The sequence below is a fragment of the Entelurus aequoreus genome, linkage group LG04 (assembly GCF_033978785.1).
Source record: "Entelurus aequoreus isolate RoL-2023_Sb linkage group LG04, RoL_Eaeq_v1.1, whole genome shotgun sequence".
NCBI lineage: Eukaryota > Metazoa > Chordata > Actinopteri > Syngnathiformes > Syngnathidae > Entelurus > Entelurus aequoreus.
In genome coordinates this window covers 11,129,413-11,144,412 of record NC_084734.1, presented here as the reverse complement: position 1 = coordinate 11,144,412, position 15,000 = coordinate 11,129,413, and the positions used below count along the sequence as shown (strand labels likewise).

The window sequence follows — 15,000 nt, the reverse complement described above, 5'->3', positions numbered from 1 at the left end:
CGGTCCTAACTTGTTCACACCTCCTCATATGGAAGGTACTTTTCCTTCTTGGTGTCTCAAGAAGGGTAGAAGTACAACAACACACACACACACACACACACAAACACACAGTCAAGAGCTTTGCTCATTCCTCATGTCCCGCAGTGTGCTTTGGATCAAGGTCTGGCTAAATGAAATCCATTATTATAATATTACGCAACATAACGAGCCACACAGCTACATACTTCTTACGATGGGACATGGAAAAGAAATGATTAATGTGCAGGATGTACTTTGAAACTATGGCCTGGGAATGTTTATTGAAGCAAGCAATCATCTGCCGCATCAACACTCCAGTGAGATCTAATGTTCACAGTGGGGAACCTTTGCAATATTCCGTAGTAAATAAACACCAGCCCAAGATTATTTTATCTTCCCAGTGTCTCTTCAGAGCTTTTAGGATGAAATAGAGCACATGCCGACATGTACAGAAGTTGTTATCGTGCGTGATTATCGCACGATCAAAAAGATGCTGTGACAGGTGACATCTGAAGCACTATGTGGTTGTCATCATTATCTCATGATTCTCACCCAAAATGTTCAGCAATTTGATGATTGTAGATATTGCGACTGCTTTTTTGATCCCTGGACACTGCTCACCCATGAGCAAGGCCAAAGAAATGAGGGGCTGTCATTGCACCTGATTCGCAAACCTCTTATTGCACAAACTTGTCCATTTACGAGCCGCGGATCGAATAAAAATGCGTTTTGTTGTACAAACCTTGTCTCAGTGAACATGCGTTTCATCCACACACGTTTCATCAGCAATAAATTCCTAACTTTTCCTCTTGTCTTTCTTTCGAAGTGATTTCCTCAGAGGAGTCCATTAAAATTCATGACGTGTTCTTAAACGGCCAAATTGTTCCCTCCTGCTGTTCTTAAGTTGTCGAATGCCAAATAATTAGCGTGTGCGTCTCTATCATAATTTGCATATAAACACGCCCTTGTTTCCCCAATATGCATATGTAAACGCCCTTAATTCCGTAATTTGCATAGGTAAACACCCTTAATCCATGAATGTGTTCTTAAACGGCCAAATTGGTCCCTCCTGCTGTTCTTAAGTTGCCGAATGCCAAATAATTAGCGTGTGCGTCTCTATCATAATTTGCATAAAAACACGCCCTTGTTTCCCCAATATACATATGCAAACACCCTTAATTCCGTAATTTGCATAGGTAAACGCCCTTAATTCATGACGTGTTATTAAATGGCCAAATTGTTCCCACCTGCTGTTCTTAAATTTCTGAATGCCAATTGGTTAGCGCGTGCGTGTCTATCATAATTTGCATATAAACACGCCCTTGTTTCCCAAATATGCATATGTAAACGCCCTTAATTCCGTAATTTGCATAGGTAAACACCCTTAATTCATGATGTGTTCTTAAACGGCCAACTTGTTCCCACCTGCTGTTCTTAAGTTGCTGAATGCCGAATGGTTAGCGCATGCATGTCTATCATAATTTGCATATAAACACGCCCTTGTTTCCCCAATATGCATATGTAAACGCCCTTAATTCCGTAATTTGCATAGGTAAACACCCTTAATTCATGACGTGTTCTTAAACGGCCAAATTGTTCCCACCTGCTGTTCTTAAGTTTCTGAATGCCAAATGGTTAGCGTGTGCGTGTCTATCATAATTTGCATACAAACACGCCCTTGTTTCCCCAATATACATATGTAAACGCCCTTAATTCCATAATTTGCATAGGTATACACCCTTAATTCATGACATGTTTTTAAACGGCCAAATTGTTCCCACCTGCTGTTCTTAAGTTGCCGAATGCCAAATGGTTAGCGCGTGCGTGTCTATCATAATTTGCATATCAACACGCTCTTGTTTCCCCAATATGCATATGTGAACGCCCTTAATTCCGTAATTTGCATACAAACATTTGTGATCATCGAGTGGTCTGCTGCTTCCTTTGCTCGTGAAAGTTTATTCTACATCATTAATCATGCCTCTCACCTGGATAGTAGAAGGATGAGGACGTATCCTGACAAGTTGGTACACTTTGACAGCCAATTTAGACCCGGGAATAGCATGAACAACACGAAAAAGACGCTTTTCTTCGTGAGGATTATGAGCCATTCTTCATCTAAAACAGGACTATGACAATATTCTATCAGTCGGCATCCTAATGACAGCAGACATTGTACAGTAAGTGATGTTTTAATTTGTTTGTTGGCTGCAATGAGTAGAAATCAGAGATGTAGTTGAAAAAAAGCGAACGTTGTGATGCGTTTTTTAAATGAATGTTTAGAATGATCAAAATACATAAATATTGAATGTTATTATTAATGTGCCTGTTACTACATGACATATATACTTACATCATGTATATATTACATGTTATTATGAATGTTACTACATGACATATATACTTACATCATGTATATATTACATGTTATTATGAATGTTACTAGATACTACATATATACTTACATCATGTATATATTACATGTTATTATGAATGTTACTACATGACATATATACGTACATCATGTTTATATTACATGTTATTATGAATGTTACTACATGACATATATACTTACATCATGTATATATTACATGTTATTATGAATGTTACTACATGACATATATACTTACATCATGTATATATTACATGTTATTATGAATGTTACTAGATACTACATATATACGTACATCATGTTTATATTACGTTATTATGAATGTTACTACATGACATATATACTTACATCATGTATATATTACATGTTATTATGAATGTTACTACATGACATATATACTTACATCATGTATATATTACATGTTATTATGAATGTTACTACATGACATATATACTTACATCCTGTATATATTACATGTTATTATGAATGTTACTACATGTCATATATACTTACATTATGCATATATTACATGTTATTATGAATGTTACTACATTACATATATACTTACATCATGTATATATTACATGTTATTATGAATGTTACTACATGACATATATACTTACATCATGTATATATTACATGTTATTATGAATGTTACTACATGACATATATACTTACATCCTGTATATATTACATGTTATTATGAATGTTACTACATGACATATATACTTACATTATGCATATATTACATGTTATTATGAATGTTACTACATTACATATATACTTACATCATGTATACATTACATGTTATTATGAATGTTACTATAATACATACATACTTACATCATGTATATATTACATGTTATTATGAATGTTACTAGATACTACATATATACTTCATGTTTATATTACATGTTATTATGAATGTTACTACATGACATATATAATTACATCATGTATATTTTACATGTTAATATAAATGTTACTACATGACATATATACTTACATCATGTATATATTACATGTTATTATGAATGTTACTACATGACATATATACTTACAATATGTATATATTAAATGTTATTATGATGTTACTACATGACATATATACTTACATCATGTATATATTACATGTTATTATGAATGTTACTACATGACATATATACTTACATCATGCATATATTACATGTTATTATGAATGTTACTAAATTAAATATATACTTACATCATGTATACATTACATGTTATTATGAATGTTACTATAATACATACATACTTACATCATGTATATATTACATGTTATTATGAATGTTACTAGATACTACATATATACTTACATCATGTTTATATTACATGTTATTATGAATGTTACTACATGACATATATACTTACATCATGTATATATTACATGTTATTATGAATGTTACTACATGACATATATACTTACATCGTGTATATATTACATGTTATTATGAATGTTACTACATGACATATATACTTACATCCTGTATATATTACATGTTATTATGAATGTTACTACATGACATATATACTTACATTATGCATATATTACATGTTATTATGAATGTTACTACATTACATATATACTTACATCATGTATATATTACATGTTATTATGAATGTTACTACATGACATATATACTTACATCATGTATATATTACATGTTATTATGAATGTTACTACATGACATATATACTTACATCCTGTATATATTACATGTTATTATGAATGTTACTACATGACATATATACTTACATTATGCATATATTACATGTTATTATGAATGTTACTACATTACATATATACTTACATCATGTATACATTACATGTTATTATGAATGTTACTATAATACATACATACTTACATCATGTATATATTACATGTTATTATGAATGTTACTAGATACTACATATATACTTCATGTTTATATTACATGTTATTATGAATGTTACTACATGACATATATACTTACATCATGTATATTTTACATGTTAATATAAATGTTACTACATGACATATATACTTACATCATGTATATATTACATGTTATTATGAATGTTACTACATGACATATATACTTACAATATGTATATATTACATGTTATTATGATGTTACTACATGACATATATACTTACATCATGTATATATTACATGTTATTATGAATGTTACTACATGACATATATACTTACATCATGCATATATAACATGTTATAATGAATGTTACTAAATTAAATATATACTTACATCATGTATACATTACATGTTATTATGAATGTTACTATAATACATACATACTTACATCATGTATATATTACATGTTATTATGAATGTTACTAGATACTACATATATACTTACATCATGTTTATATTACATGTTATTATGAATGTTACTACATGACATGTATACTTACATCATGTATGTATTACATGTTATTATGAATGTTACTACATGACATATATACTTACATCATGTATATATCACATGTTATTATGATTGTTACTACATAACATGTATACTTACATCATGTATATATTACATGTTATTATGAATGTTACTACATTACATATATACTTACATCATGTATATATCACATGTTATTATGATTGTTACTACATAACATGTATACTTACATCATGTATATATTACATGTTATTATGAATGTTACTACATTACATATATATTTACATCATGTATATAAATCCTTAATGGAGGTGTTTTTGAGAGCTTTTATAGGCGGAATAGAGCGACGACCATAAACTCCATTGTAGGCAGACTTTTGATCGCATTTATTGAATATTTAGAATATAGAATTTTTTTTTTCAAAATACATCTGTCATCGTATCTTTTATAATGATTGTGAATGATAGGCGACATTTAAAAAGAAAAGTGCAGTTCCACTTTAAAACACATTAATTTTCCAAACGGCTTTTTAGTAATATTTCAGCAGAAAGTTTGACCAGCCCAAACAAAACTCATTGATTGGTTTAATAGTCGCTGATTAGTACGTCTTTTAAGTGAGCCGTCTAAAGGCCTGCTATTAGTTCAATTACACCACATTGTTGTATCATTAGCAATCAGTTGTATCAATTTGATTGTGACATCTAACTCATTACATTTGCACCTGACGGGCGCTTAATGGCGGTCTAGTCACCTCTCGCCGTCTTCCTTCAGCCTCTCCAGCTCTCGCTCGCTTTCCAATCTGTGCTGGGCTTCAGCTTCCATCTCCTCTCTCGCCCTTTTCATCTCTCGCTCTCTCTCCTCCAGCTGGCTCTTAGCGTCCAGCAGCTCTTTGTGGCTGCACATCACACCACACACACACACTTTTAGATAAACTGTAAACACAGCCTGGCAGGAGAAAATGAGGGTTAAAAAAAAAAAAAAAAAAACGGAAACTGGGGGAAACTGCAGATACAGCGGTGGTCAAAAGTGTACGTACCCAACTGCGCCCTATACCCTACCTCCGGGCTGATGATTTTAGCTTGTCCTGAAGAATTTGGAGCTAATCCTCCTTTTTCATTGTCCCATTTAAAGCAGCAGTTCCATTGGCAGCAAAACAGGCCCAGAGCATAATACTACCACCACCATGCTTGGCGGTAGGGATGGTGTTCCTGGGATTAAAGGCCTCACCTTTTCTCCTCCACACATATTGCTGGGTATTGTGGCCAAACAGCTCCACTTTTGTCTCATCTGACATCACATGGACAAAGATAAGACCTTCTGGAGGAAAGTTCTGTGGTCAGATGGAACAAAAATGGAGCTGTTTGGCCACAATACCCAGCAATATGTCTGGAGGAGAAAAGGTGAGGCCTTTAATCCCAGGAACACCATGCCTACCGTCAAGCATTGTCATGATCCGTGGCCCGGATCATGTTTTGTTTAGTCATGTTCTGTTAGTTTTGGACTCCCTGAGTTCCTGTTTGGGTTTGTTTTGGTTTCCATGGGTATTAATTGGGTTCACCTGCCCCTGATTAGTGGTCGGCACGCTCACCTGCTGTCGAGCACTAATCAGAGAGCTCGCCACCCTCTGTCTGGCTTCATTGTTTGCTATTTGCAACAGGCCCGTAGGGTTATTTCTCTTTTCTATGTGTCTTTGTACCTTAGCTTCACGTGTGATCGGCACGCAGCCCTTTGGTTTGCTTAGTGTTTTGTGTATGTGTTATGATTTACGAAGATTAAACCATGTTCCTACCTACACGCTTTGTCAGGAGCGGTCCGTCTGCATCCTGAGAAAACGAACCCCGCAGTAAGATGCGACCACCACGTGACAAGCATGGTGGTGGTAGTGTTATGCGCTGGGACTGTTTTGCTGCCAATGGAACTGCTGCTTTACAGAGAGTAAATGTGACAATGACCTCCAAATTTGTACCTTAGCTTCACGTGTGATCGGCACGCAGCCCTTTGGTTTGCTTAGTGTTTTGTGTATGTGTTAGGATTTACGAAGATTAAACCATGTTCCTACCTACACGCTTTGTCAGGAGCGGTCCGTCTGCATCCTGAGAGAACGAACCCCGCAGTAAGATGCGACCGCCACGTGACAACCATGGTGGTGGTAGTGTTATGCGCTGGGACTGTTTTGCTGCCAATGGAACTGCTGCTTTACAGAGAGTAAATGTGACAATGACCTCCAAATTTGTACCTTAGCTTCACGTGTGATCGGCACACAGCCCTTTGGTTTGCTTAGTGTTTTGTGTATGTGTTAGGATTTACGAAGATTAAACCATGTTCCTACCTACACGCTTTGGCAGGAGCGGTCCGTCTGCATCCTGAGAGAACAAACCCCGCAGTAAGACGCGACCGCCACGTGACAAGCATGGTGGTGGTAGTGTTATGCGCTGGGACTGTTTTGCTGCCAATGGAACTGCTGCTTTACAGAGAGTAAATGTGACAATGACCTCCAAATTTGTACGTTAACTTCACGTGTGATCGGCACGCAGCCCTTTGGTTTGCTTAGTGTTTTGTGTATGTGTTAGGATTTACGAAGATTAAACCATGTTCCTACCTACACGCTTTGTCAGGAGCGGTCTGTCTGCATCCTGAGAGAACGAACCCCGCAGTAAGATGCGACCACCACGTGACAAGCATGGTGGTGGTAGTGTTATGCGCTGGGACTGTTTTGCTGCCAATGGAACTGCTGCTTTACAGAGAGTAAATGTGACAATGACCTCCAAATTTGTACCTTAGCTTCACGTGTGATCGGCACGCAGCCCTTTGGTTTGCTTAGTGTTTTGTGTATGTTAGGATTTACGAAGATTAAACCATGTTCCTACCTACACGCTTTGTCAGGAGCGGTCCGTCTGCATCGTGAGAGAACGAACCCCGCAGTAAGATGCGGCCGCCACGTGACAAGCATGGTGGTGGTAGTATTATGCGCTGGGACTGTTTTGCTGCCAATGGAACTGCTGCTTTACAGAGAGTAAATGTGACAATGACCTCCAAATTTGTACCTTAGCTTCACGTGTGATCGGCACGCAGCCCTTTGGTTTCCTTAGTGTTTTGTGTATGTGTTATGATTTACGAAGATTAAACCATGTTCCTACCTACACGCTTTGGCAGGAGCGGTCCGTCTGCATCCTGAGAGAACGAACCCCGCAGTAAGACGCGACCGCCACGTGACAAGCATGGTGGTGGTAGTGTTATGCGCTGGGACTGTTTTGCTGCCAATGGAACTGCTGCTTTACAGAGAGTAAATGTGACAATGACCTCCAAATTCTTCAGGACAAGCTAAAATCATCAGCCCGGAGGTTGGGTCTTGGGTGCAGTTGGGTGTTCCAACAGGACAATGACCCCAAACACACCTCAAAAGTGGTAAAGAAATGCCTCAATCAGGCTAGAATGAAGGTTTTAGAATGGCCTTCCCAAAGTCCTGACTGTGGACAATGCTGAAGAAACAAGTCCATGTCAGAAAACCAACACATTTAGCTGAATTATGTGCTCCAATCACTCTATCACAAAAAATTAAGAGTTGTAATGATTGTAAAGTCAAGACAGCCATGACATGATTTTGACCACCACTGTAAATGCTGTCCGTATTGGAGAGATCTGATTGGACGTCATCACCTGCCCTCCAGTTCTCTGTGCAGCGCCTCCAGGCTGCGGTGGACGCCGCGTAAGCGGGAGTGTTTGTCCAGGAGTTCCTCTAGCTCCGCCTCCTGACGCTGCTGCAGCGCCATCATCCTCTCGTGGTCCCGCCTCAGGGCCTCCGTCCTGGCCGCCGACTCCTCCCGCTCCCGTGACCACACCTCGGACTCGGCCCGCAGCGCCGCACACCTGGCCTCGCTCTCGCCGGAGCGCGCCAGCGCCGCTGCATGCTGGGAGTTCAGAGTGGCTTGTTCCACCTGTGCGGAGAGGAATAGACGGAATACCTCGGAGTGAGGACAAGTATCTACTTTCATGGAAGTCTTGAGTGCCTCTCGACGAAGGAAGTGGGTACTTGGGAGTACTTCAAAATAAAAGTATCAGTGCAGACTGTTCAACAGGTGCCACTTTGATACCTGAACGCTGCAAATAGGGAAACTGTTTACTTGTAACGCCACATTATGTAACAATGGTGCAATATGCAACAGTGTCATACATTTTTACCTCATCATGTAATAACTTGGACGCACCAATAATAACATATTGCATATTTCAAAAGTTAGTAACAGAATGTGGGTGCTGCTATTCAAAAAATAATAATAATTATAACAATTTGGTGCATTATGTGACAAATCATCTAATTTGATGCCTTAAAGGGGAACGGCATTTTTTTACTTTTTTTAATTTCGCCTATCGTTCACATTAATTATGAAAGACATGACAATGTACGAACCCCGTTTCCATATGAGTTGGGAAATTGTGTTAGATGTAAATATAAACGGATCATTTTCAACCCATATTCAGTTGAATGCACTACAAAGACAACATATTTGATGTTCAAACTCATAAAAAAAAAAAAAATTCTGCAAATAATAATTAACTTAGAATTTCATGGCTGCAACACGTGCCAAAGTAGTTGGGAAAGGGCATGTTCACCACTGTGTTACATGGCCTTTCCTTTTAACAACACTCAGTAAACGTTTGGGAACTGAGGAGACACATTTTTGAAGCTTCTCAGGTGGAATTCTTTCCCATTCTTGCTTGATGTACAGCTTAAGTTGTTCAACAGTCCGGGGGTCTCCCTTGTGCTATTTTAGGCTTCATAATGCACCACACATTTTCAATGGGAGACAGGTCTGGACTACAGGCAGGCCAGTCTAGTACCCGCACTCTTTTACTATGAAGCCACGTTGATGTAACACGTGGATTGGCATTGTCTTGCTGAAATAAGCAGGGGCGTCCATGGTAACGTTGCTTGGATGGCAACGAATGTTGCTCCAAAACCTGTATGTACCTTTCAGCATTAATGGCGCCTTCACAGATGTGTAAGTTACCCATGTCTTGGGCACTAATACACCCCCATACCATCACACATGCTGGCTTTTACACTTTGCGCCTTATGGTTCTTTTCCTCTTTCGTCCGGAGGACACGACGTCCACAGTTTCCAAAAACAATTTGAAATGTGGACTCGTCAGACCACAGAACACTTTTCCACTTTGTATCAGTCCATCTTAGATGAGCTCAGGCCCAGCGAAGCCGACGGCGTTTCTGGGTGTTGTTGATAAACGGTTTTCGCCTTGCGTAGGAGAGTTTTAACTTGCACTTACAGATGTAGCGACCAACTGTAATTACTGACAGTGGGTTTCTGAAGTGTTCCTGAGCCCATGTGGTGATATCCTTTACACACTGATGTCGCTTGTTGATGCAGTACAGCCTGAGGGATGGAAGGTCACGGGCTTAGCTGCTTACGTGCAGTGATTTCTCCAGATTCTCTGAACCCTTTGATGATATTACGGAGCGTAGATGGTGAAATCCCTAAATTCCTTGCAATAGCTGGTTGAGAAAGGTTTTTCTTAAACTGTTCAACAATTTGCTCAGGCATTTGTTGACAAAGTGGTGACCCTCGCCCCATCCTTGTTTGTGAATGACTGAGCATTTCATGGAATCTACTTTTATACCCAATCATGGCACCCACCTGTTCCCAATTTGCCTGTTCACCTGTGGGATGTTCCAAATAAGTGTTTGATGAGCATTCCTCAACTTTATCAGTATTTATTGCCACCTTTCCCAACTTCTTTGTCACGTGTTGCTGGCATCAAATTCTAAAGTTAATGACTATTTGCAAAAAAAAAAAAAAGTTTATCAGTTTGAACATCAAATATGTTGTCTTTGTAGCATATTCAACTGAATATGGGTTGAAAAGGATTTGCAAATCATTGTATTCCGTTTATATTTACATCTAACACAATTTCCCAACTCATATGGAAACGGGGTTTGTACAAGCACCTGTCTTGCTTTTTGCTCATTGTGACCACGCCTGTACCCGACTGTGTCCCCCGTGTGGTGTCACCTGTAGCTGAGTGTTGAGCGTCTGCAGGCGCGTACACGAGTCCTGCAGGCCGAGCGAGTGTCGACGCAGCGCCTCCAGCTGCTCCCTCAGGTGCTGGCAGGCCTCCTGGGACTGGCACAGGCGAGACAACAACGCCTCCTGTCCTGCCTGCGCCACGGCTCTCTGACACGGGTGTGATGCAAGTGTGGGGGTGGGAGGGAGGAGAGAGAAGGTAAATATTGCATCGCCATGTCCCTGCCAAAAACACATGTAGACTTGTGGAAACAATGACAGACCTTTTGTGGTCAAAATGCTTTGGGAAAACGTGACATCCTCAACTTTTACCAAAGCCTAAAAGCAGTGAAGTTGTCACGTTGGGTAAATGGTCAATAAAAAGAGAATACAACAAATCCTTTTCAACTTATATTCAATTGAATACACTGCAAAGACAAGATATTTCATGGTATTTATTATTTTTTTGCAAATAATCATGAACTTAGAATTTAATGGGAGCAACACATTGCAAAAAAAGGCATTTTTACCACTGTGTTACATGGCCTTTCCTTTTAACAACACTCAGTAAAGGTTTGGGAACTGAGGAGACACATTTTTTAAGTGGAATTCTTTCCCACTCTTGCTAGATGTACAGCTTAAGTTGTTCAACAGTCTCCCTTCTCATATTTTAGCCTTCATATTCAATGGCATCGTCTTGCTGAAATAAGCAGGGGCGTCCACGACAACAACATATGCTGCTCCAAAACCTGTATGTACCTTTCAGCATTATACGGCGCCTTCACAGATGTGTAAGTTACCCATGTCTTGGGCACTAATACACCCCCATACCATCACACATGCTGCCTTGTACACTTTGCGCCTAGAACAATCCGGATGGTTCTTTTCCTCATTGGTCCAGAGGACACCACGTCCACAGTTTAAAAAAAAAACAATTTGAAATGTGGACTCGTCAGACCACTTTTCAACTTTGCATCAGTTCATCTTAGCGAAGTGTTTCTGGGTGTTGTTGATAAATGGCTTTGGCTTTGCATAGTAGAGTTCTAACTTGCACTTACAGATGTAGCGACCAACTGTAGTTACTGACAGTGGTTTTCTGAAGTGTTCCTGAGCCCATGTGGTGATATCCTTTACACACCGATGTGGCTTTTTCATGCCGTACCGCCTGAGGGTTTCAAGGTGCGTAATATCATGGCTTACGTGCAGTGATTTCTCCAGATTCTCTGAACCTTTTGATGATATTACGGAGCGTAGATGGTGAAATCCCTAAATTCCTTGCAATAGCTGGTTGAGAAATGTTGTTCTTCAACTATTTGCTCAGGCGTTTGTTGACAAAGTGGCGACCCTCGCCCCGTCCTCGTTTGTGAACGACTAAACATTTCATGGACGCTGCTTTTATACGCAATCACGGCACTCACCTGTTCCCAATTAGCCTGTTCACCTGTGGGATGTTCCAACTAAGTCTTTGATGAGCATTCCTCCACTTTCTCACTCTTTTTTGCCACTTGTGCCAGCTTTTTTTGAAACATGTTGCAGGCATCAAATCCCAAATGAGCTAATATTTGCCAAAAATAACGACGTTTTACAGTTTGAACGTTAAGTATCTTGTCTTTGCAGTCTATTCAATTGAATATAAGTTGGAAAAAATTAGCAAATCATTGTATTCTCTTTTTGACAACTTGACTAGTTTTTGGGGTTTGTATAATCAAAGATGTTTTGCTGGATGGATGTCTTGCTGAGATGTTACTGGTCCGTACCGTACCAAATCTCATGGTGACCTGGCTCAACGCCCCCAAAAGTACAGCATGTGTTTTGTAGAGCACGTCGGGCTGTGTGAGAAATTTCAAGTCAAACTTTGTGGTTTGATAACGGCGCCACCATGTGGTGTGAACGCCAGCAAAAATAATAGTTTTGTTTTTTTCTACACAACTGCATGCCTAACTTTTGAAATAAATGTATGCCACTTCCCAAATGTGTGCAATTACAACTGGAGTCTTTCCACCAGCACAATAATCCAATTAAAGCATGAGTGACACATGTAGAATTGGCTTTCTAAATGAATAAACCATAATTAGCTAAAGCTCCCAAGGCAAGGAAAAACGTGGCGCTTGTTACCCAAATTTGAAAACACAAAAACCTCAGCTTGGCACCTGCTCTCTTTTCCATTTTGGAATATTTTTGCATCACTTTGCTTATCTTTAATACCCGTGTCGGAACTACAAACCCTGTTTCCATATGAGTTGGGAAATTGTGTTAGATGTAAATATAAACGGAATACAATAATTTGCAAATCCTTTTCAACCCATATTCAGTTGAATATGCTACAAAGACAACATATTTGATGTTCAAACTGATAAACTTTTTTTTTTTTGTTGCAAATAATCATTAACTTTAAAATTTGATGCCAGCAACACGTGACAAAGAAGTTGGGAAAGGTGGCAATAAATACTGATAAAGTTGAGGAATGCTCATCAAACACTTATTTGGAACATCCCACAGGTGAACAGGCAAATTGGGAACAGGTGGGTGCCATGATTGGGTATAAAAGTAGATTCCATGAAATGCTCAGTCATTCACAAACAAGGATGGGGCGAGGGTCACCACTTTGTCAACAAATGCCTGAGCAAATTGTTGAACAGTTTAAGAAAAACCTTTCTCAACCAGCTATTGCAAGGAATTTAGGGATTTCACCATCTACGCTCCGTAATATCATCAAAGGGTTCAGAGAATCTGGAGAAATCACTGCACGTAAGCAGCTAAGCCTGTGACCTTCCATCCCTCAGGCTGTACTGCATCAACAAGCGACATCAGTGTGTAAAGGATATCACCACATGGGCTCAGGAGCACTTCAGAAACCCACTGTCAGTAACTACAGTTGGTCGCTACATCTGTAAGTGCAAGTTAAAACTCTCCTATGCAAGGCGAAAACCGTTTATCAACAACACCCAGAAACGCCGTCGGCTTCGCTGGGCCTGAGCTCATCTAAGATGGACTGAAAAGTGTTCTGTGGTCTGACGAGTCCACATTTCAAATTGTTTTTGGAAACTGTGGACGTCGTGTCCTCCGGACCAAAGAGGAAAAGAACCATCCGGATTGTTATAGGCGCAAAGTGTAAAAGCCAGCATGTGTGATGGTATGGGGGTGTATTAGTGCCCAAGACATGGGTAACTTACACATCTGTGAAGGCGCCATTAATGCTGAAAGGTACATACAGGTTTTGGAGCAACATATGTTGCCATCCAAGCAACGTTACCATGGACGCCCCTGCTTATTTCAGCAAGACAATGCCAAGCCACGTGTTACATCAACGTGGCTTCATAGTAAAAGAGTGCGGGTACTAGACTGGCCTGCCTGTAGTCCAGACCTGTCTCCCATTGAAAATGTGTGGCGCATTATGAAGCCTAAAATAGCACAAGGGAGACCCCCGGACTGTTGAACAACTTAAGCTGTACATCAAGCAAGAATGGGAAAGAATTCCACCTGAAAAGCATCAAAAATGTGTCTCCACAGTTCCCAAACGTTTACTGAGTGTTGTTAAAAGGAAAGGCCATGTAACACAGTGGTGAACATGCCCTTTCCCAACTACTTTGGCACGTGTTGCAGCCATGAAATGCTAAGTTAATTATTATTTGCAAAAAAAAATAAAGTTTATGAGTTTGAACATCAAATATGTTGTCTTTGTAGTGCATTCAACTGAATATGGGTTGAAAGTGATTTGCAAATCATTGTATTCCGTTTATATTTACATCTAACACAATTTCCCAACTCATATGGAAACGGGGTTTGTACAACCTCTTCCCACCACCAACAAAGTCCCCGACCTTGATGTCCACACAGGTTCTATGGTCTGAGTTTTTGTCACGGAGAAATGTCTCTGGCAGAGAGGAGGGCGGAAAAAAAAAAGGTAAAGCGAGAGGGAAAAAACTGAGATAAGGAGGATGAAGAGTGGCTGAGGTGACTTTATAGGAAGTGATGGCCAGATAAAGTGTCTGCAAATAACGCTTCACAATCACCAAGTGGGCACTATTGTGAGTGGAGAAGCCCTCTGGCAAAGAGTTTCCACCTAATATGGATCATTTCCTTCCCCTAAACAACGCAGACGTCCTGCAGATAAGATCCACACACACACACACACACACACACACAC

General features: G+C 39.3%; 1 protein-coding gene across 1 annotated transcript in view; it reads right to left on the bottom strand.

Moving 5' to 3' along the window:
* Window positions 1-15,000, bottom strand: part of LOC133648068 (coiled-coil domain-containing protein 88B-like) — a 60,100-nt gene that overhangs the window by 41,636 nt on the left and 3,464 nt on the right. The window contains exons 2-4 of the mRNA XM_062043849.1: window positions 10,863-11,096; window positions 8,494-8,771; window positions 5,588-5,731 (exon numbers count right to left, since the gene is read on the bottom strand). Of these exons, the coding sequence (XP_061899833.1) occupies window positions 5,588-5,731; window positions 8,494-8,771; window positions 10,863-11,096 (656 nt within the window). The remainder of the gene's footprint in view (window positions 1-5,587; window positions 5,732-8,493; window positions 8,772-10,862; window positions 11,097-15,000) is intronic.